This window comes from Mustela erminea, chromosome 7 (genome assembly GCF_009829155.1).
Source record: "Mustela erminea isolate mMusErm1 chromosome 7, mMusErm1.Pri, whole genome shotgun sequence".
NCBI lineage: Eukaryota > Metazoa > Chordata > Mammalia > Carnivora > Mustelidae > Mustela > Mustela erminea.
Genome location: NC_045620.1, coordinates 88,500,596 through 88,523,593, shown reverse-complemented (window position 1 = coordinate 88,523,593; position 22,998 = coordinate 88,500,596). Strand labels below are relative to the sequence as shown.

Genomic DNA, 22,998 nt, shown 5'->3' with positions numbered 1-22,998 from the left:
CACTGGGCTCCAGTCCCACATCGGACTCCCTGCTTAGCAGGAAGCCTACTTCTCCCTCTGCCTGCTGCTCCCCCTGCTTGTGCTCTTTCTCTATCTCTGACAAATAAATGAAAAAAAATCTTAAAAAAAGAAAAAAAAAGAAAAGAAGATAGCAAAATGTAAAAACAACTTAAATGTCTAAATAGGAGACTGGTTAAATAAATTATATCAATGTAATGGAATACTTATGACTAATAAAAATATGCTTCTATGAAATAGTGTTTATTGTAATGAAAATGTTCATGATTTATTAAGTTTAAACATAGGAAATAAGTTAAAAAAATAGGATATAAGGGAAGAATAGATTTTTCAACAAACAGGGCTGGGACAGCTGGATATCTATATGCAATAGAACTAATTAGGACCTCTACTCAAACCATACACAAAAATTAACTCAAAGTGGATCAAAGACCTAAGTCCAAGGTCATTAAGATTTATCCTTATGTTTTGAATTTTATTGTGTGAGAGCTGGAGCTGTAAGAAGAAAGCGTTAGCAATAAATCTTCATGACCTTAGATTAATAAGCAGTGGTTTCTTAGACATTGACACCAGAAACACAACAATCAAAGAAAAAATAGATGAACTAGACTTCACGAACATTAAAAACTTCTGTGGCTCAAAGGAAACCATCAAGGAAGTTACGAGACAAAAGAAAAAAAAAATTTAAGAGACAACCCACAGAATGGGAGAAAATATTTGCAATCATCTATCAGATAAGAATTTAGTATACAGAATATATAAAGAACTCTTACAAATCAACAATAAAAAGACAACCCAATTTTTAAAATGGGCAGAATATTTGTGTGTGTGTGTGTGTGTGTTTAAGATTTTATTTCTTTATCTGATAGAGAGACAGCAAGAGCAGGAACACAAGCAGGGGGAGTGGGAGAGGGAGAGCAGTCTTCCCGCCTAGCAGGGAGCTTGATGTAGGTAGGACTTGATCTCAGGACCCTGCATGAGCCAAAGGCAGACACTTAATGACTGAGCCACCCAGGCACCTTGGCAGCATATTTGAACAGACATTTCTCCAAAGAAGATAGCCAAATGACCAAATAAGCACAAGAACACATGCTCATTGAATGAAATGAAAATCATTAAGAAATACAAATTAAATCCAAAATGAGGTACCACTTCACGCCTGGCAGAATGGCTACCAAAAAAAAAAAAAAAAAAGCATTAGTAAGAAGGTTGAAAAATTGGAAACCTCATACTCTCATGGTGGGAATTAAAACGGTATTGCCATTGCAGAAAACAGTTCAGCCATTCCTCAAAAATTAAACATAGAGTTACCCTATGACCCAGCAATTTTACTCCTAGGTATACACCCAAGAGAAGTGAAAACATATGTCCCCATAAAAACTTGTACACAAGTGTTCATAACAGCATTACTCATAATAGCCAAAAAATGGAAACAATCCAAATTGTGTATTAACTGATGAGTGGATAAACAAAATGTGATCTAGTTATACAATGGAATATGTTCAGCCAAAAAAAGTAATGAAGTACTCATACGTATTACAACATGGACGAACCTTGAAAACATTAAGTGAAAGAAGCCAGTCACAATAGGCCACATGTTGTACGATTCTACTTATATGAGATGTGTGGACAAGCAAATCCATAGAGTCAGAAAGTAGATCATTGGTTGCCAGGACTGGGTTGGATGGAGTGGGTGAGGAATGATCAGTGACTGGTCATGGGTATGGGTTTCTTTGTGAGGTGATAACAATGTCTGGCAGAAGATAGTGGTGAGATTGTACAACTTTGTGAATATACTAAAAACCACTAAATTCACACTTTAAAATGGTAGATTTTATGGTATTTAAATGATACCTCAATTTAATAAAAAGAAAAATAACAAAGAAATTAGTCTGTATTGTATGATCCCATTTTACTTTATTATTATTTTTTAGAGAAATGAGTATGATCCCATTTTATTTTTTTATTTTTTAAAGATTTTATTATTTTTGATAGACAGAGATCACAAGTAGGCAGAGAGGCAGACAGAGAGAAAGAGGGGGAAGCAGGCTCCCCGCTGAGCAGGGAGCCCGATGCGGGGCTCGATCCTAGGATCATGACCTGAGCTGAAGGTAGAGGCTTTAACCCACTGAGCCACACAGGTGCCCCTATGATCCCATTTTTATTTTTATTTTTATTTTTATTATTTTTTTTTTTTTAAGATTTTTTTTATTTATTTATTTGACAGAGAGAAATCCCAAGTAGATGGAGAGGCAGGCAGAGAGAGAGAGGGAAGCAGGCTCTCTGCTGAGCAGAGAGCCCGATGCGGGCCTCGATCCCAGGACCCTGAGATCATGACCTGAGCCGAAGGCAGCGGCTTAACCCACCGAGCCACCCAGGCGCCCTGATCCCATTTTTAAAAAGAGTAACATATATATGCTACTTTAAAAGAATACTATATAGGTTACCCAAAATGCCAAGCTGGGCTTTGTTGCAAGCCCAGAACATGCTTTTTTTTTTTTTTTTTTAAGATTTTATTTATTTAACAGAGAGAGATCACAAGTAGATGGAGAGGCAGGCAGAGAGAGAGAGAGAGAGAAGCAGGCTCCCTGCTGAGCAGAGAGCCCAATGCCGGACTCGATCCCAGGACCCTGAGATCATGACCTGAGCTGAAGGCAGCGGCTTAAACCACCGAGCCACCCAGGCGCCCCCCAGAACATGCTTTTAAAATTTATTTTATTTTTTGGGGGTGCCTGGGCGGCCCAGTCGGTTAAGTGTCTGACTTTGGCTCAGGTCATGATCTCCCCACTTAGCAGGGAATCTGCTTCTTTCTCTCCCTCTGCCCCTTCCCCTGCTCATGTTCTCTGTCTTTCAAATAAATAAAATCTTGAAAAATAATTTTTTAAATTAATTTACTTTTTAATTGAAATATAGCAGACTATAGAAATTTTTTTTTTTTAAAGATTTTATTTATTTATTTGTCAGGCATAGAGGGAGAGCGAGCAAGTGAGCACAGGCAGACAGAGAGGCAGGTAGAGGCAGAGGGAGAAGCAGGCTCCCTGCCGAGCAAGGAGCCCGATGTGGGACTCGATCCCAGGACGCTGGGATCATGACCTGAGCCGAAGGCAGCCGCTTAACCAACTGAGCCACCCAGGCGTCCCTAGAAAAAAATTTTTTAAGTTTATTTATTTATTTTAGAAATCTCTACACCCAACGTGGGGCTCAAGTTTACACCCCTGAGATCAAGACTCACATGCTCTTCTGACTGAGCCTGCCGGGTGCTCCTAGAAAATGCTTTTTGAAGTAGAGGTGAACTTACAAATGAAGGCATAGGTTTTCACGTTCATGGAGGAACATTTAAGAAAGTGTGTCTTCTCCCTGTGGGTGAACTGCTCAGGGAATAACTGATTTGATTTCTTCTACCACCCAAGAGTAACTAATGAGGTAGTGTGTCTGCTGTCACTAAAGTACCCCGCTAAGGTATACTTAGCCTGGTGGCAGGTGTCTGAAGTGCTAATTTGCCGCTGGGAGAAAGGGAACAGCTAGCTACCCTCTTCCTACTTTAGTAGACATGGGTCCAGGGTGCGCTCAGAGAGAGCCAGAGCCCTCTCATAAAGCCCTAGTTCTTAGGACATAAGAGCAGGGAAAGAAAAGGGGGGCTTGGGTCTGCCTAGGGGATTATCTGTGTCCATATGTAACCTTCTCTTGTGTGTACCCTCTGCCTTCCTCTCTATTGTCCTAGCCTCCTCACCATAACATCTAAAGGTGACAGCACCTTCTGGGTGATTCAGAGTAGATCTTCCTGGTAGTTCCTTCCATCTGCTTCCTCTTCAGCCAAGCCCCCCCTTACCCAAAATGCCAAGCTGGGCCTTGTTGAAGCCAGTTGTTGCCTTTTTTGTTTTGTTTTGGGTTTGTGTGTGTGTGTGTGTGTGTGTGTGTGTGTGTGTGTGTGTTTAAGTTAACTTCTGTTTTTCTCTCTTAGAGTGTTTACAGAAGGTCTGTGTGTCAGAAGTCCGCCCTGTGGCAGGACGCAGAAGCAGGAATGGGAGCCCCACAAAGGCAGTATTATTTCCCAAGGCAGCCAGAGAATTGTGGATATTATCTTATTCATTCTTCCCAGATAGAAGGCTGAGACCCAGAAGGACCTAGAAGGATCCAGAAAGACCCAAAAAGCTTGTCCAAGATCACCCATGGAGTGGATGCCAAAGTCAGGAGTAGAACTCAGCTCTCCTGATCCACAGCAGAGTATAATTTTCCTTTCAGAATGTTCATGCTCAAGGCCAGGAGTCCCAGTTAGGTGTCCTAGAACCCCAGGCAGGTAATAAAGAGGACAGCCAGGGTCAGAAATTATGAAGAAACCATTATTTCCCAGATGCAAGGATGCCCAAGCAGAACGACACTGGGGAACTAAAAATCATTCTGTAGGGGAGGCTAAAGGCAGAGCCAAGGGACTAGCAGGCCTTGCACTGGTGAGGCTGGTGGGAAGAGATCCTGAAGGGTCCATGAGCTATGCTGAGAAGTTTGGATTTTCTCTTGTAGACCATGCGTGGAGGAGGTACTTGATGGCCTTTAAGTAGGGGAGTGATGTGGTCGGATTGGAATTTTAGGAAGGCCCCTCAGGTGGCCAAGCAAGGCAAGGTGGCCAGAGGACTTGGCAGTGGAAGGCTTCTCTGGTGGTGACTGCCTATTTATATGTCTGGCTAGGTGCTGTCTCATTGGCAGGAGGTGACAGGCCCAGTGATGCTGGACAGTATGTGGCTCACTACTAAGGGAAGCTAAGAGTAGCAGGGAGTGAGGTTGGTTCAACTCACGAACCTCAGGCTCTTTTTGTTTGTTTGGTTTTTTGTTTTAAAACTCAGGCTCTTAAAAAACACTGCTTACTGTCCAGGTGACAGAAGCTGCTCTCACAGTGATCCCAAGAGCGGTGATTCATGTCCCAGCGGCTGGTGGGGGTGGGGTACGTGGTGGGTTGGGGGGGTTCATGTATGTAGGTTGAGTGGGGTGAGAGAGGGGACTGGGGGTTGGGGGATGACTAGCCTTCCAAGCACATGGGACAACTCCCGTGGCTATGATACAGCAGGTGCTTCTCAACCTGTTCTGTCTTCTCAGCTGTGGCAGCAGTTGCGGCCCAAAAGCTGGTAGCCCGAATAGGGCTGCAGCAGGAAACACACCAACTGTAGAGGGGGCTTCTCGATTTCCAGGCCTCAATCCAGAAGAGGATGGGGCATGCTCAAGCTGCCCCAAAGAGAGAAGAAAAGAGTCCTGAAATGTAAGTCCTGATAGGAGAGGGAACAAAATGAATTAAATTCTAATAGTCATCCTGGCCTGGCATCTGATTTTCACTGCTCCAAGACCCTCTTCTCTCCATAATCGTTTTATTTAAGTAATCTTGAGGCACCTGGGTAGCTTACTCAGTTACTCAGCATCAGACTCTTGATCTTGGCTCAGGTTTCCATCTCAGGTCATGAATTCAAGCCTGGCTCTGGGCTCCATGCTGGGTGTGGGGCCTACTAAATAGAACAACGATGACAACAATACCCCCTCCCCCCCAAAAAACTACAACAAAAACAGCAAAACAAACATAGTAATCTCCACACCCAATGTGGGGCTCAAACTCATGACCCGGAGATCAAGAGTCACACACTGCTCTGAGCCAACTAGAGGCTCCTCCACAGTCCTTTCTTACCTAGCTTTTAAATTTTTTTTTTTTTTAAGATTTTTATTTATTTATTTGACAGAGAGAGATCACAAGTAAGCAGAGAGGCAGGCAGAGAGAGAAAGGAGGAAGCAGGCTCCCTGCCAAGCAGAGACCCTGAGATCATGACCTGAGCCAAAGGCAGAGGCCTAACCCACTGAGCCACCCAGGCGCCCTCTTACCTAGTTTTTATTTGCATCTTCCCATTGGTTCCTTATTATCTGCCTTTAGTGACAGTCCTTTCAAAAACAACAACCCTCCCCACCAAAATCTTTTATCCGGTCCTCCCCCACTCCGGTTACTGTCCTATTTTTCTCTCTCCTTTGCACCCTCAAGGGTTTGAGCCATTTAGTCTCCAGTCTCCACTTTCTTGCCTCCAGGCTGTACTCTCTTGGTGTAATCTGGCTTCCTCCTATCACTCTTCTGAAATTCTGCTCCCCAAGATACCCATGACTTTGGAAGTGTCTCCCCCGGTATCCCCTTAAAGTGGTCTCTGAAAATGACTGGGTGGAAGGAATTAAAACAAGAACAACAAAAACTATTAGAAATTAGATTTCAATTTATCATAACTGTTAATATTTCATTTTTTTAAAGATTTTATTTACTTGAGGGTGAGCGAGCACATGTGTGCACACGAGCAGCAGGGAGGGACAGAGAGGGAGAGGGAGAAGCAGACTCCCTCCCAGACTCCAATGTGGAACTTGATCCCAGGACCCAAGGATCATAACCTGAGCAGAAGGCAGACACTTAACTGACTAAGCCACCCAGGCACCTCTTAATTTTGTTTTCTTACATAATATTTAGAATTATCCTTGTATATAGTTTGTAAATAAGCATGACTAAAATACATGTATGTAATTTATAAACGAATGTGTAATAGTGTATATGCTTTAAAGAAAATTTTTGAAGCCCACTAGTTTTCAGAATAAAGCTCCAACCCTTTATTATGGCATTCGAGGCTGTTTTAGCCTCATTTGATTTTGTGGCTTCCTCCACCTTCCCTTCCCTTTCTATTATGTACTGTGCTTTTGACTATAATTAGCTACTACTACGCATCTTCCAGTTGTACCAAAACATTAAATTTTAGTTCAAAGTATTTTGCACAGGGCGCCTGGGTGGCTCAGTGGGTTAAGCCGCTGCCTTCGGCTCAGGTCATGATCTCAGGGTCGTGGGATCGAGTCCCACGTTGGGCTCTCTGCTCAGCGGGGAGCCTGCTTCCTCCTCTCTCTCTGCCTGCCTGCCTCTCTGCCTACTTGTGATCTCTCTCTGTCAAATAAATAAATAAAATCTTTAAAAAAAAAAAAAAGTATTTTGCACAAATGTTCAATTCTGTTAAACCTCTCTGTAGCATTGTTGTCCTCCGTCAACTTTGAAACTTTCCTCCTTGACTCCTCTCAAGGACACTATCCTGGTTTTTCTCCTGCTGCTTTGCCCACTGCTTCTTCATCAGGTACTGCTGTATTCAGTCTACAGATACTTACTGAGCTCCTGTTAATATATTATGGTGACAGGAGCACCTGGGTGGCTCAGTGGGTTAAAGCCTCTGCCTTCGGCTCAGGTCATGGTCCCAGGGTCCTGGGATCGAGCCCCGCATCAGGCTCCCTGCTCGGTGGGGAGCCTGCTTCCTCCTCTCTCTCTGTCTGCCTGCCTCTCTACTTGTAATCTGTCAAACAAATAAAAATTAAAAAAAATATATATATATATAATGATGACAGGCATTAGAGCTACCGTGGTGAACACGGAGACTATGTCCATTACCCTAAAACTCAGTCTCTAGCCCCTTCCTCTCACTTACCTGTCTCCCTATGATTCTGACTTCCCTTCAGTTTGTCTATTTCTAGCTACTTGTTGACTATTTCTCCCTGCAAATAGTCATATCACTATTTCTGAACTCACTGCTCCCCTCGTTCTAGCTTACTCTAGCCTCCTCATTCAGTTTCCATCTCCCTTGCGTTGGCTCTTTTCTACATGTATTCCTAGTAATACTAACGTCCTATTCCCAGTAATACTACTGTTATTAGAATCCGCTTGAGGCCATGTTCTGGCTGCTCTTCTTGACTTCAGTCCATCCAAGTTGCCCTTCATCCTCTGCCTTGCTGCCCAACTCATTATTTTACAAATTATGGCCAGCTTTGCTTTTGAAAGGGTGCGAGGGGAAAGGGGTTGAGGACAATTTGAGGTCTACTTTTTATAGGGCATTTGAACCACTTCACCCAGCAAATTTTAGGGACTCCGCAAAAACCATTTGGCCTGGGTTTGACGGTTCAACTTATTCACCCCTGCCCTACTTCATGCAAACTTGGTTTAAGCTCATCATCTCCAGGAGACAACCCATTTCTGGGTTTTCACTAGGTCCTCCTTTACCTGTCCTGGCCCCTTAGTCCAACTGTCCTCTCTCAGCTTGTCATTTAGAACACTTTGTTCTCTTTTAAGCATGTCTTTTCTGTCCAAAGACACTGTGGACAGAAATGGACCTTTGGCTTTCTGCAGTATGAAGTATACTGAAGTCTACTACGTTGTAAGCACTGCTCTGCTTTACAAACATGCTCATTTTTTTTCACAAGCTCGAAATGTGTACTTTTAACACCTCCATGTTATACAGAGGTTAAATAATTTGCCCAAGGCCACAAGTAAGAGGCAGAACTCGTATTTGAACTCAGGTTTAACTCATGAAAATAGGTTCCCTTCAGTGACTGCCTGCCTGACTCCACAGTGGGTGGGTGTGAAGTGCATGGTAGACCCCAGGCTTACCTCCAGGGCCTCTTGGAAGCAGGTCTGTACCTCAGAAAAAAAAGATACCCTGTAGAGAGTAAGCCTCAACAGATTATTTATTGCGTGTAATACTCTCCTCTCACAGGAGTTTCTCTTTGCTGTTAGTGGATCTCCCACAGTGCCTGGGGTTTGAACTAAGCACTTTGGCACCTAATTGTCCATTGTCTTGAATTGCCTTTTTCTAGTGTCTTTGCCTAATCATAGAGAATTTTTCTTCTTTCATCAAGTCCAGTCTACTCCAACTGGTTGGTGTGGACATGAGGTTATTAGGCCTTCACAGCAAGATCTTCCTAATCCACTGGTAAAGATAATGAGTGGCACTTAAATCTAAGAACCTTTTGGGGTATTGTTAAAAATGCAGTCTCCTGATTTGATTTGGGGGGTGGGACCCAGGAACCTGCATTTTTACCACCACATTCTTAGGCTACAATCAGTGGATCTTGCTACATTCCTGCCTGTGAGGGCTGCCCCATTTAAGCAGGATTATTTCCTTGTATAATGACTTCTCTAACATTGCACACAGCTGAAGAATTAGAAGCTGCGCTTCTTTTGTTTCTGGATTCACCACTTGGAAGGTGTAATAACATCCTCTGACAGGCCGCTTGCCACAGGTGCATGCTTGCCACGTGCACCCCACTGGTACCATCCCCCGTTCAGTCCTGGGGGCCCCAAACCCCACCATCCCTACCACCACCCCGCCCTCGCCCTCTTCCAAATCCTCAAACCCACCCTTGACCCTTTCCCTTCCCCCACCTCAGCCCCTCCCTCCAGCCCCCGCCCAGCCCTTTTCCCTCCCCCACCTCTCCTCTGGGTAACCCCCCCAGGCTCCTCCCACCTTAGAACATTTTTTTTGTTTCTAAGTTTCCCCAGTGAGATTGGGTTGGGGGGAGGGGCTGGCTGGTCGGCAGGACACACTGCCATTCATTAGGGCTCCTACGGAAAGGGCTACTTTTTCCATCTCAGAAAACCCTCGTTTTCTACCAGAGAAATGGGCAGAGGCCTCTCTCTGGAACTTAGCTGGAGGGATGTCACTCTCCGGGAGAGACCCTCCGTCTGCAAAATACCCCAAAGCAGGCCCAGCCTGCCGTGTTCCTTTGTTGGGACAGAAAGGGAATGGAATTTTACCAATAGGTGAAAAGGGCTAGAGAACACCAAGGATGGGCCCACCCTTCTTCCTACAAAGGCCTAATACTAAAAGGGAAGGGGAAAAAAAACCACCAACAAAGAGTTTAAGATAGTAGTCCCAGCTTTTTCAAATATGAAGCACTTTTTAACCAATCCATTTTTTAATTTTTAAATTCTTGACATTACAGAACTAAACTGAAATTTATTAACATTCCACTCTTACATTTCTTATCGACAAACAGAAATAAAATTCATGAGCCAAAAACCCAAACAAAACTAAAAACAGGGAAAAGCTTATAAAACTAAATATGGATCCCAGCATTAACAGCTGAACAGAGAATGTGATTTTTAAATTCTTAGCGGATGATAAAGTTGTGTAGAAACTGAACACTTACAAATTATTTAAAACCTGGAATCACTGACCAGAAATTACACAGTTGGATCATGGGAAAACAGCAGAAAGGGGTTTTAAGTGAACCTACACTGTTCTAGCTGCACCCCATGCCCTTCTCGGAGGAAAGCCTGGCATTGATTAGATACTGGGCCAGACTAATACTGGCAGCAGAACCAGTGATAGTAACCTGCCTACCAGAGGAGCCTTCCACGGGATTGGCAATTTTGATCTGGGCCCCGGACATCTGGCGGATCTCATTAATGTTGGCGCCTTGGCGCCCGATTATGCAGCCAATTAAGTTATTTGGAATGGTGAGTTCATGGGTGGTTTGAGTAGATGCATCCAAACTTGCCCAATAGCCTTTCACCTCTGGAGAGCTGGAGTCAATTCCGGCGAATCCGGTCCCGCCGTGCATCATGGCAAAGTGAGACTGTTGTCTTGCCACCTGGTTCAGCTTGGCCAGATCGAGCGGAGAAATGGTGTGTTGTCCTTGAATCGAGTAGGCATCTAGAGGTGGTCCCTCCAGGTCATGGGTGGCATGGGGGTAGCCCGCAGCGTCGCTGCACCGATCTTGGCCGCCCGCGCAGATGACTGGAGAGCTGGCCGGCATGGGCTGGTACGGAATGGTCATGACTCTCCCTTGCGGAGACTGGGAGAGCGTCTCCAGCATGACCAGGCAGATCTGCTTGACACACTCGGTGACAGACTGCGGCACGCCAGCAATGGTGATGGCCCGCTCAGTGGAGTTGGGCAGCATATCCCCCGCCACCTGGACCTGGGCCCCCGTACTCTCGCGGATCTCTTTGATCTTACACCCGCCTTTCCCAATCAGGGAGCCGCACTGGGTGGCCGGCACCACCAGCCTCAGGGTGACCGGGGGCCTGCTGGCCGCCGTGCTGTTGGTCATGGAGCTGTTGATATCTTCTTCCAGCTTATCGATGATCATAGCGAAGGCCTTAAAGATGGCATTGGTAGGGCCGGTCAGAGTGATGATTCTCTCCGGACAATTCCCCTCCGAGATGTTGATCCGCGCGCCACTCTCCTCGCGGATCCTCTTAACCGACTCCCCTTTCTTCCCAATGATGCTTCCTACTTCCTTTCCGTGCATAAGCAGCCGAATGGTGAGAGTCACATTTAGTCCACTTTCAGTCACACCGGCATCCATGGCGAGCGGCGGGCGGCGTTCGGGGGAGTTGGGCTCGTTACGTGGTCAAGTCTTTGGTGGCTGGCGGGGGGAGGGGAGGTGTAGGCCCAAAACTGCCGGCGCGAGGCGAGCGAGGGCCGCGGGAGCGAGCGGGCGCGGGCGGGAGGCCGCGGCGTCGTCGCAGGGGCAGGCGGCGGCGGCGGAGGGGGCGAGCGGGGCCGGGAGCGGCGGGCGGGCGGGTGGGCGAGGGCGCGGCGGTGGCGACTCCGGCGGCAGCCTCGGCGGTCTGGGCGGGGCGGGAAGCCCGCTTTCAACCCCGCGTACCCTCTGACCCCGGAAGTGCTTGCCGCGCAGGACCCCTTGAAAAAAAATGAGGACCCGTCTTTTTTAGGTCACAAGATTGCGCCAACCTCCACATGGTAGTTTTTAAAAACTCTTTTTAACAGCCTAGCGTTGAACATAAAGCCCCGATGGGCAGATGCTGTGAGCCCGGCAAGGTTTTAAAACAACGTGCATTTTATTAACTCAAGCGGCACTGGCAAATGTTTTGAAATGTTAGTGTTGTGAATGGGGCTGAAACGTTATTTTCCCGCCTTGCAAAAGGGGTTTGGAAGCGGAGCGACACGGGCAGCCCCGGCAGTAACTGCAGGCGGCAGCTGGGACGCCGCGGGTTTAAAACGTGCGCGTGAGGAGGCTAGAGCGCGTGCGCGAGGGTGTGGGGAGACGGGAGGGGCAGCGGCGGTCTTCCGGGGGGGAGGGGCGGCGAGGCGAGGCTTGTGGGGCGGGTGCGCGCGCGCGAGCGCGCGCGAGCAGGCACGTGGGGCCCCTTCGTCCCCGGTGCCCGGGCGCCCCGCGCCAGCCCCCACCCTTGCCCCGGTCCCCCAGCGGCGACCGGTGAGGAAAAAGACCGAAATCCCCCCTACCGCCGCCCAAGTTGCGGCTCTGCACTTGATTTCTGGGGAGTGTTGGAAAACATGGCCATAAAAAAAGAATGGCGTCCATTTACATAATGCTTTGTTTGCATTTTGCAAGTTTCTTTCGGTTGAATCTAGAGAAACCCCACCTCCTAGCGTCTTTTTAGTTGTGGCAGTCTTGTCAGACATTTAAGACAATGGTGTGCCTCTTGGGAACCGCATTTTTTTAGGGGTCCCGAGTAGTGCGGGGGGGTGGTTCTTGCGATTTTCCCCGTTCCGTTTAAGCTCCCGCTCTGCCTTTCTACTCTTGGTGCAGACGCCGCGCCCCGCTTTCTTCGGGGGCGGCCCCTGTCGGGCCCCGCCATCTTGGAAGGCCTTTCTTGCAGTTCGCCATCGCACGTTCTTCTCGCTAAAGAAAAGTCGTTTGGGTGGCTCGTGTACGTTTATTTGTCCGTTTCTCTTTACTTCGGCTAAGCCAGACACAGAAGGCACCCAGACAGACGTGTGCGCAGCGTGCTTTAGGATCCCGCAGGGAAAGAGGCTAACGTGGCTGTCCCTCCGCCCCCCCTTCCTTCCCCACGGGGTGGCCGCCATGTTTCCAGAACACAAAATGGCGACACGTGTCCTGGATTTGTCGCCAACGAGAAATTGGGGTCGACCCGAAAGCTCCAGAATGCCCCCATCCCCATCCCGTGCGTCTTGGCTGCAGCCTTCCCCTCGCAGCGAGTGCTCTGCCCCCCCGGGTCCAAACCTCGGCTGCCTAATTTTAATGCATTTCCTCCATTAATTTAAAATGGAAACGTTTATAACTAAAAAAATGAAGGCATAATACTGAGTTCTCGTTAGTTTTAAATTTAATAGTGAGTAACGAGGGGCAGTACCAGTGGTTAATTTGGGCCCCCCAGTACCGAAGCATTTAGGAATTGCTGCTTTAAGAAATGAGCTAGAAAGTTCCTGATTTCCTAGACTTTCATCTCAGGCCGGTGTGCTGGAGAGACCAAGAAATGGTCTCATAAAACAACTTAAAAAAAAAGATAATTTCCATAAAGCCATTCAGATACCAGTGACCTTTTTCAGAGGGCAGCTGGCTGGTGAACCTCAGTTTACCCACACCTGGCATTCACTTTTAGTGTGGAGGGACAGAGACGAATGTTACTGTGCATTTACCAGTGCCAGATGCTGTGCTACCATTTTACTGCATACTATCTTTAATTTTTACAATGATCTTCTGAGGTAGGTGTTACCTCTCTCTCTTTTTTTTTTTAACAGACGAATTCACTTAGGCCCAGAGAGATGAAGTGACTAATTCAAGGTCACACAGTGTGGAGGATGGAATCCTGACCTTCTGATTTCCTTATTGGTGAGCACATTTTCAAATTTTTTTGGTAAGTTATGGTTTTAGAATTCAAGTGCTATTTCGATGTTTAGGTGAGCTTGTCATTTAAAGGAACCCCTCAGGTAACCTTTTGGTGCATAGTTACCCCCAGTTTGTATTTGGGGATTCCCAGTTTTTCCTGGTATGAGCTATATCTGTAAGAGGCTCAAATGCTATTTTTTTAATGAGGTGTTTGGGTGACGGTAGGGAGGGGGAAATGATTCAGCCCTACCCAAAGGCTGAAGTATCTGTCAGTCCAGCCTTGTCTGTGGCACATTTAAATCTACCTGGCTCTGTGGGAGCAAGCAGTTTCTGTGTGTGACTCACTAGCTTCCTTCAGCTAAGCATGGGCATGACTTCCGCCTTCCTCACCCCAATATCCTAACCAAGTAAAAATAAATAATTTGACTTTGGCACCAAGCCTTCATTTCTCTGCAAATATTGAGAGGGCATGACACTATTAGGTAAATCGTTAAGTCTGTGAACTCTTGAGTTTAATGTAACAAATAAATTGTAGGCCAAACAAGGAATATGTATGTGCCTGAATAGGGCTCTACATGCGTGGATGTTAGAGATGGAGAGAAGGGTTTTTTGCTTCTTTTATGTTAGTGCCCTATGTCATAGTTTTTGAAGTGCTTTTGCATTACCGTATATAATTCTACAAACAACTTTGGTAGGTGGATATGTCATAGCAACAATGACAGTAATGGCACTAAGTGCTTACTATGCCAGGCACTGTTTGACGCTTTATTCTGTATGATAATTCAGTGGTTTTCATATTTTTTTATTTTAAATATTTTATTTCTAAGTAATCTCTACCCCCAGCTTGCGGCTTGGACTCACAATCCCACAATCAAGATTACATACTCTACCGACTATGCCAACCAGGTTTCTCAACAGTTTTAAAAGCAAACCACCATAAGAGCTAAATTTTACAAAATAACTCATATATGCACATATATATATGTATATATATATATATATATATATCATGTATAAAACAAAATCTTTGCAGAACAATACTTGTTCTTATGATGTGCAGTATACTTTGGTAGTTTCTGTTCTTTAACATGAAATAAAAAGGCACATCAAAACTAAAATAATGAGAAACCCATTATTAGGTTGTGACTAAAATGATTAATATACACATTTAATCCTCACAAAACCTGTGATGGGGGTGATGTTAATTTCCATTTTTCAGAGATACAGAGGGGTGAAGGATTTTGTCCAAGGCACAGTTATTAAATAGGAAAATAGGGGTTTGAATCTAGGCAATCTGAATCCAGAGTCTGTATATTTACCACTATGTAAGATGTGGTTTCTGCAAAGGACCTTGTCTTATAGGAGAGACAGAACTGTTTGGGGAATTAAAATTATTAGTAAATATTAAAAACTGAGGAGACAAAAAGAGAAATTATATATAATTAGGAATTATATCCTGATTCACACTATTCTGCTTCTCTAAATCTGCCACATATTTATTTTCCCTAAAGAAAATTGTATCCATTGAGTCTTTCTTCCCAAGGCTGCTTGTTTTAAACCTTTTTTGCCTGAAATTTTCCATTAGTTTTTTCTTATCTGAGTACCTCTAGGATTCTACCTTCTCCTGCCCCTCAATAAAGATATCCCCTTCCCAGCTCTCAGCCTCTTTGTTTCCCCTAGAGTCCTACAAACCCTCTCTGCCTGCATAGGCAACATGAGCTGTTGATTCAATTGTAATGTGTCTTGTTGTTGATAGTGTGTTTGTATAGGCTGCGTGCTGTGGATGACCCGGAAATCTGGTAAAGAGGGCACTGGACTTGGGAATCTGTGGCTCTGGCTGCCAGCTTCAGCTCTGCCACTGTCTAGCTTTGAGAAGTTTACAACCCAATTCAAAACTGGGCTTTGGTTTTCCCATCTGTAAAACAAGAGATTAAATGATGTCTTCTAATTCTGTCTAGGGAGCAATGATATTTGATGATTTTGGTTCTTTATCTCTGGAGGAGGGGAGGGTTATGTAAATATAACTTATGGTAAATTCTCCACTCCCTTCCCCAGACCTGCACTATCTTGTGGATATATAAGTGAATTCCACACCACCCATTTTACAGATGAAGCCACTAAGATATGGAACAATGGACTAAATAGTCACTGCCCCACCCCTGGAGCCTCATGCATGACTCTTCTCGCATTTGAATGACTGCAGGTTAGTGAAGGAGTTTAATGAGGTTGTGAAGGTGAGTCAGGCCTAGACTTTGGAAATTTAACCGCAGGATTTATATTCCATTCAGAGGAAGGATTTTTGCTTCTTTTTACTTCACATTGGCATGTTTCGTGAAATAATTTTGAAGTGATTTCATGTTAATCATCACAGACAACTTTGCCAGCAAAGTATTATTATGCCTATTTTTATGGACGAGCCATCTATGGATCAGAAGGGTGAAGTGACTTGCCCAAGGTGGCACAGCTTGTCAGAACCTGAGCTGGATCTCTTGAATGTTGGTTGTGTCTTGTTCCTCTTTTTGGCTTCTGATGCTTTGACACATGGAATAATTTTATCTTTAACTCAAAAAGCTTTCAATCTATTTTTTATTCTTCTGTCCTAGAGCAGCCAGTCCACTTACATTAGGTTCCTGATTTTTTTGGTATAAGAAAACCTCTATTCTCTTTTCCTCTAATGTTTACATTTATGGGTTTGGGGAGTGGTGGGAATTATTCCTCTGGAGACTCTGGAGGCAGGGACCACATTTTTTTCCCTTAATCTACCTGGTCCAGCAAGTATAGATAGGTTTTTAAATTTGCCCTACCAACATGCAACATTTTTTTTTTGTCTTTTTAAAAAAATGTATTTTTTTTTAATTCATTGTTTATGAACCACACCCAGTGCTCCATGCAATACGTGCCCTCCACAATACCCACCACCAGGCTGGCCCAACTTCCCACCCACCACCCCTTCAAAACCCTCAGATTGTTTTTCAAAGTCCATCGTCTCTCATGGTTCATCTCCCCTTCCAATTTCCCTCAACTCCCTTCTCCTCTCCATCTCCCCATGTCCTCCTTGTTATTTCTTAGGCTCCACAAATAAGTGAAACCATATGATAATTGACTCTGTGCTTGACTTATTTCACTCAGCATAATCTCCTCCAGTCCCATCCATGTTAATACAAAAGTTGGGTATTCATCCTATCAAATGGAGACATAATACTCCATAGTGTATAGGACCACATTTTCCTTATCCATTTGTCCCTTGAAGGGCATCTTGGTTCTTTCCACAGTTTGGCGACCGTGGCCATTGCTGCTATGAACATTGGGGTACAGATGGCTCTTCTTTTCACTACATCTGTATCTTTGGGGTAAATACCCAGTAGTGCAGTTGCAGGGTCATAGGGAAGCTAACATGCAGCATTTTATTAAAAAAACACAATTTCTTTTTTTCTTACTTCTTCAGAATTTGCTTCTCATTTTTCTTTTATTTCAAATTATAGTAAATTGGGGCTCGTGGGTGGCTCAGTTGTTAAGCTTCTGCCGTAGGCTCAGGTCATGATTCTAGGGTCCTGGGATTGAGCCCCGCATTGGGCTCCCTTCTCAGTGGGAAGCCTGCTTCTCTCTCTCCCACTACCCCTGCTTGCGTTCCCTCTCTCGCTGTGTCTTTCTCTGTCAAATAAATAAAATCTTTTTTTTTTTTTTAAAGATTTTTTATTTATTTATTTGACAGAGAGAAATCACAAGTAGATGGAGAGGCAGGCAGAGAGAGAGAGAGAGGGAAGCAGGCTCTCCGCTGAGCAGAGAGCCCGATGCGGGACTCGATCCCAGGACTCTGAGATCATGACCTGAGCCGAAGGCAGCGGCTTAACCCACTGAGCTACCCAGGCGCCCTCAAATAAATAAAATCTTAAAAAATAAAATGAAATTATAGTAAATTGAGAGGGCCTTGACCCTATCACTTTCTGGGATACTATAGAATATAGCTTAAGGAGTATTTGTATATATATGTATTTTTAATGACATTTACCCCTTTATTAATTTATTTAAAAGGTGTTACTTATTTTAGAGAGAGAAAGCAGGAGAACATAGAGACTGAGGGAGAAATGGACTCCCCACGGAGCCCCTAGTGTAGGGCTTAACCTCTGGACCCTGAGATCATGACCTGAGCTGAAGGCAGATCTTCCTTCCCCTTCCTTTTTCTTTTCTTTCTTTCTTTCTCTCTCTTTCTTTCAGATTTTATTTATTTGTTTGACAGAGGGAGAGAGAGGGCATGAGCAGGCAGAGTAGGAGATGGAGAACCAGGCTCTCTGCTGAGCAGGGAGCTTGATGGCAGGGTTCAATCCCAGGATCCTGGGATCATGACCTAAGCCGAAGGCAGACACTTAACGGACTGAGCCATCCAGGTGCCCCACTATCTTTTCTTTCTTTCTTTTTTTTTTTAAGATTTATTTATTTATTTTAGAGGAAGAGATAGAGGACACCCATGCACAAAGTGGGGGCGGAGTGGGCAGAGGGAGAAAGAGCCTTTTTTTTTTTTTTAATATATTTTTTAAAGACTTTATTTATTTATTTGACAGAGGCCACAAGTAGGCAGAGAAGCAGGCAGAGAGAGAGAGGAAGGGAAGCAGGCTCCCTGCTGAGCAGAGAGCCCGATGCGGGGCTCGATCCAAGGACCCTGACACCACGACCGGAGCCGAAGGCAGAGGCTCAACCCACTGAGCCACCCAGGCACCCCGGGAGAGAGAGTCTTAAGCAGACTCTGTGCTGAGTGCAGAGCCCAACTTGGGGCTCAATCTCATGACTCTGAGATCATGACCGGAGCTGAAATCAAGAGTCAGATATTTAAAAAAAATTTTTTTTTTAAGATTTTATTTATTTATTTGACAGACAGAGATCACAAGTAGGCAGAGAGGCAGGCAGAGAGAGAGAGGAAGGGAAGCAGGCTCCCTGCTCAGCAGAGAGCCCGATATGGGGCTCGATCCCAGACCATGACCTGAGCCGAAGGCAGAGGCTTAACCCACTGAGCCACCCAGGCGCCCAAGAGTCAGATACTTAGATGCCACCCAGGTGCCCCTAGCCTAAGAAATATATTTTTTTTTTTTACCCATTTTATGGATTGTAACAAGAGTAATAATATTAATCTCATATACTGATGATCTTGTGCTGCTGTTATGGGGTTATTACTGGATTTTCTCAGAAACATAAAAAATATATTGATGTGCTTTATACAAGTGCCCAGGAGGTACAGCAACATTCTTGTCATAAGTTCTCCTAGTTGGGGAAAGTAATGTCCATGGATTCCTCAGGGTTACTCTGACTGAAATAAGGCATGGAGAAGGGAGTGCAGAGAAAAGTTAAAAGGAAAATGAGAACAGAGTACAAATGCAAAGTATAGAAAGTAAGGAAGGGAAAAAGGTAAGAAAAGGAAAGAGAAAAGACTAGGGCAGACAGAAGAGAAATACACAGGATCGTTGGAAGAGATGTGAAGAAAACAATTCAGAAGTCCATTGGGTCCTCGTGTGGTGTGGAAAGCATAGGCTGCTGTCTTACACCAAGAAAGAGCAGTTGATACGACAACTCCTGAGCACCATGTCTCTTTTTTATCCTCTCTTCCCAATGAGAGGTTGGGAAAATTGCTTTGTTTTTGCTCTCAGCTGGGGATGTAATTAAGATGCTGGTAATTTTAATATTAGCCTCAGATCAGTTGGTATATCAAGGAAAATGTGCTATAAAGATCACTTCAGGTATTCTAGGTCAAAATTTATCTTATTCATTCAGTCAGCAAATATTTTTTTCTTTTCTTAATTTTCTTTTCTTTTCTTTTTCATGTTAGCTCAACTCCCAGCATGGGGCTTGAACTCACGACCCTGAGATCAAGAGTCTCATACTCAACCGACCTAGCCAGCCAGGCACCCCAGTCAGCAAATACTTACTGATTGCTTGATACGTCCCAAACACTGAGGATACAGAAATGAATGAGATCCTGTCCTTGTCTTCAAGATGTTTGTGACCAGGAGAGTGACACTGACAAATAAACAGATTCACAGTATAGTACATTACTATTTTAGAATATGAGTAAGCAGAGGATGCCATGCGCTTAGAAGAGGGTCCTTGATTCAGCCTTGGAGGGGATCCAGAAAGGCTACTTAGAGAAGTTGGCATTCAGGCCGAGTCCCAGGTTAGCAAATTGTAGGGTGGAGGGCAGGAAAGGAGAACTCTTGAGAAGGGAAACAGAGGCCTAAAGGCTGAGTGTGCACAGTCCGTTCAGATGTTGAAGACATTTCAGAAAGGATGCTTGCATGATCCAGTTTTTGGTGATGATTGTTCTGCTACTTCAGAAGTGTATGTTACTGAGACTTGATTGTGCTTACACACAGAAAGTTTAAGTCTTATTTTGTAGCAATAATTCTCATTTAAGATGTAGACATCAGAAATTGTATTTCTGGTCTAGAGATTCGAAGGAGAAAATGTAAGTAAAGCAGTTTTTGAATTAGCAAATGATTGTTCACCTTCTGTGAGTAAAGGAAAGAAGATACAGGGCTTAGTATTTCCCTTTCTTTTTTTTTTTTTTTTAATTTATTTATTTGATAGAGAGAGATCACAAGTAGGCAGAGAGACAGGCAGAGAGAGAGGAGGAAGCAGGCTCCCTGCTGAGCAGAGAGCCTGATGCGGGACTCGATCCCAGGACCCCAAGATCATGACCTGAGCCGAAGGCAGCGGCTTAACCCACTGAGCCACCCAGGCGCTCCAGTATATCCCTTTCTTATCCAAGTTTTGGACCTGGGTTGTGTTCTGCTTTGTTTTCAAAGGGGTGTGTGTGTGTGTGTGTGTGTGTGTGTGTGTAAATTTATGGTTTTTGTTCAGGTGGTTAGGATGTTTGAGTTTGGAAGGACGGAAAGGAGTTCAAGAATAACTGCTACTTTATGGCAGAACAAAAGAAATACATTTAAATAGCACATTTCTCTGATCCCACCTACTGAGCACAAGCAAGACTTAGTTGGGAACTTTGTTTCAGAGACACAATTAATTCAACCAGACAGAGCATTTGTTCAGCATTATTTGCTGTGTAAAATCTGTTGTGTCTGGATTAAGCACATTGATTTTTGGTTTTTTGTTTTTTTGAGACATGGTTATAGCTGCATTAAATAAAAACCTTTTGTGTATTCATTGGACAATACTGGGATTTTACCTGGATTAAAAGTAAAAAAGTACTGTGTGGAGTAGGAAGAACATGCTTAGAAAGTAGCACACAGATTCTGTGGTCATTTCTCAGTCATCTTGACCTCTCTGTGGCACCTGACACTCCCTCCTTGCACTTTAGTTTCATTTGGCTTCTACAATGCCACTCCCTTGGTTTTCCCCTGCCTCACTGGCCCCTCCTTCTCAACCCCATCCCCCTTTTTTGGCTTCTCATCCCCAGCCCCCTTTTGATTCCTCCTTATCTTCTTAGCCTCTAATGGTGGAGTGAGTACTCGGATCAGTCCGTGCATCCCTTCTCTGTTTACACTCATTCCCTAGGTGTTCTCTTTCAAGACTTTAAATGCCATTTGTACTCTGACAATTCTCAAGTGTATATATCATCAGCTTGGATGTCTTCCCCTGAACTCAAGACTCTCTTATCTGACTGCCTACAGGATATCATCTCCACTTGGTTATTTAATAGCTTCTTGAGCTTAACATATTCAGCAAATTAATTTTGAAACTTCTCTCAAATGTGTACCTCTGGGAGCTACCCATTGGCTCAGGCATTTGGGCATCTGGCTCTTGCTTTCAGCTCAGGTCATGATCCCCTGGGTCATAAGATGGAGCCGTGTGTCAGGCTTCATGCTCAGTGGGGAGTCTGTTTGAGGATTCTCTCTCTCTGTCCCTTCCTCTACTGGAGCTCGCGCGCGCTCTCTCTCTCTCTCTCAAATAAATAAATAAATCTTCAAATGTGTACCTCTGCCAGTTCCTCCCCATTTTAGTTTCAGGTGTATTGAATATATGGAGGACTCTCCCTTGAGTCCATTCTATTCTTTTTAAAGTTTTATTTTTTTTTTTAAAGATTTTATTTATTTATTTGACAGAGAGAGATCACAAGCAGACGGAGAGGCAGGCAGAGAGGGAGATAGAGGGAAGCAGGCTCCCTGCTGAGCAGAGAGCCCGATGCGGGACTCAATCCCAGGATCCTGAGATCATGACCTGAGCCGAAGGCAGCGGCTTAATCCACTGAGCCACCCAGGCGCTCCTCTTTTTAAAGTTTTAATTTATTTATTTGACATTGAGAGAGAGTGAGAGAGCACAACCCAGGGGGAGCAGTAGAGGGAGAGGGAGAAGCAGACTCCCTGCTCCCTGATGCAGGGCTCAATCCCAGGACCCTGGGATCATGATCTCAGTGAAGGCAGACGCTTAATTGACTGAGCCACTGAGGTACCCTGGCTCTCTTCTTTTTCTTACTTTCCTCATTATAGTCCACTAGAAGGTCCTGTAAGTTCTACCTTAAAAAACATCCAGGATTTGAACACTTCTTACTGCCTCACCTGCTACTTTTGGAATAGGCTTCCCTTGGCCTACCAGAGTAATCCGGTTAAGTGTCTATCAAATCGTGCCACTCCTCTACTGAGAAGCGTCGTCTGGGTCCCGCCCATGTTAAAAATTAAAGTCCTTACAGTGATCTAGGAGGCCACATAGGATCTTGAGCAGCACTCTTGAGGCTGCTCCTGACATCATCTACCGCATTCCCCTTGTGCTCTGGACACTTCTGGTTTCCTTGAAGTTGCTCCAACATGCCAAGCCTTGGACTTCTGTAGTTGTATTCTTTCCTGGAATACTTCTTCCAGTTACCAGTATGGCCTCCTCCCTTAACCTCCTTCAGGTTTCTGCTCTGTTGTCTAGTTTGTAAAGCATTCCTTGACTTCACTATTTAAAGTAAAACCGTCTCCTGCTCTCTGCCTTCACCGTTCCCTTTCCCCACTTAATTTTTTTTCCATAGACGTTATTACTGTTTGATGTACTATTCATTCATTATTCATATATTTATTGAGGGATGCCTACTATGTGCCACACACTGTTCTAGAGACTCTCTCTACATAGTTTGTTTATTATTGGTCACCTGCCACTGAAATGTAAATTTCATGATAGCTAGGACTTTGTTTTGCTTGTTGCTATATCACCATCTCCTAAAATAGTGCCTAGCACTTGGGAGTTGAATGAATATATTTTTAAATTAATGTATAGGGGTTATGTGCCAGATAATGAGGGAAAGATCTATATGAATAACATATTGTTTCTGCCCTCAAGTGACACAGTCTAAAAAAAATTTTTTTTTTAATTTTTTTTTTTAATTTAACAGAGATCACAAGTAGGCGGAGAGGCAGGCAGAGAGAGAGGGGGAAGCAGGCTCCCCATTGAGCAGAGAGCCCGACGCAGGGCTTGATCCCAGGATCCCAGGATCATGACCTGAGCTGAAGGCAGAGGCTTAACCCACTGAGCCACCCAGGCGCCCCTAAAAAATGTTTTGATCTGAATAGTGCTGTGCTCTCTAACAGGATAAATTGATACACCATTTTGGAATTGGGGAGGTAAGGACGGGTTTGCAAGGATATGGCTCTGCTTAGAGATGAAGTCCTACTTTGTCAG

At 44.5% G+C, this 22,998-nt stretch overlaps 1 protein-coding gene and 1 long non-coding RNA gene across 17 annotated transcripts in view; one reads left to right on the top strand and one right to left on the bottom strand.

Moving 5' to 3' along the window:
* Window positions 1-9,731: 9,731 nt before the first annotated feature.
* On the bottom strand, window positions 9,732-11,329 carry PCBP1 (poly(rC) binding protein 1). Its single transcript, XM_032352356.1, has one exon. It carries the CDS (start codon window positions 11,146-11,148, stop codon window positions 10,078-10,080), a length of 1,071 nt encoding a protein of 356 aa, XP_032208247.1. The 5' UTR covers window positions 11,149-11,329; the 3' UTR covers window positions 9,732-10,077.
* Window positions 11,330-11,413: 84 nt separating this feature from the next.
* Window positions 11,414-22,998, top strand: part of LOC116595711 — a 112,472-nt gene continuing 100,887 nt past the window's right edge. For 7 of the 16 annotated variants that reach the window (XR_004287831.1, XR_004287829.1, XR_004287833.1 and 4 more), the window contains exons 1-2: window positions 12,028-12,241; window positions 13,311-13,426. This is a non-coding gene — a long non-coding RNA (uncharacterized LOC116595711). The other 9 variants (XR_004287836.1, XR_004287842.1, XR_004287834.1 and 6 more) reach the window with 7 other exon arrangements.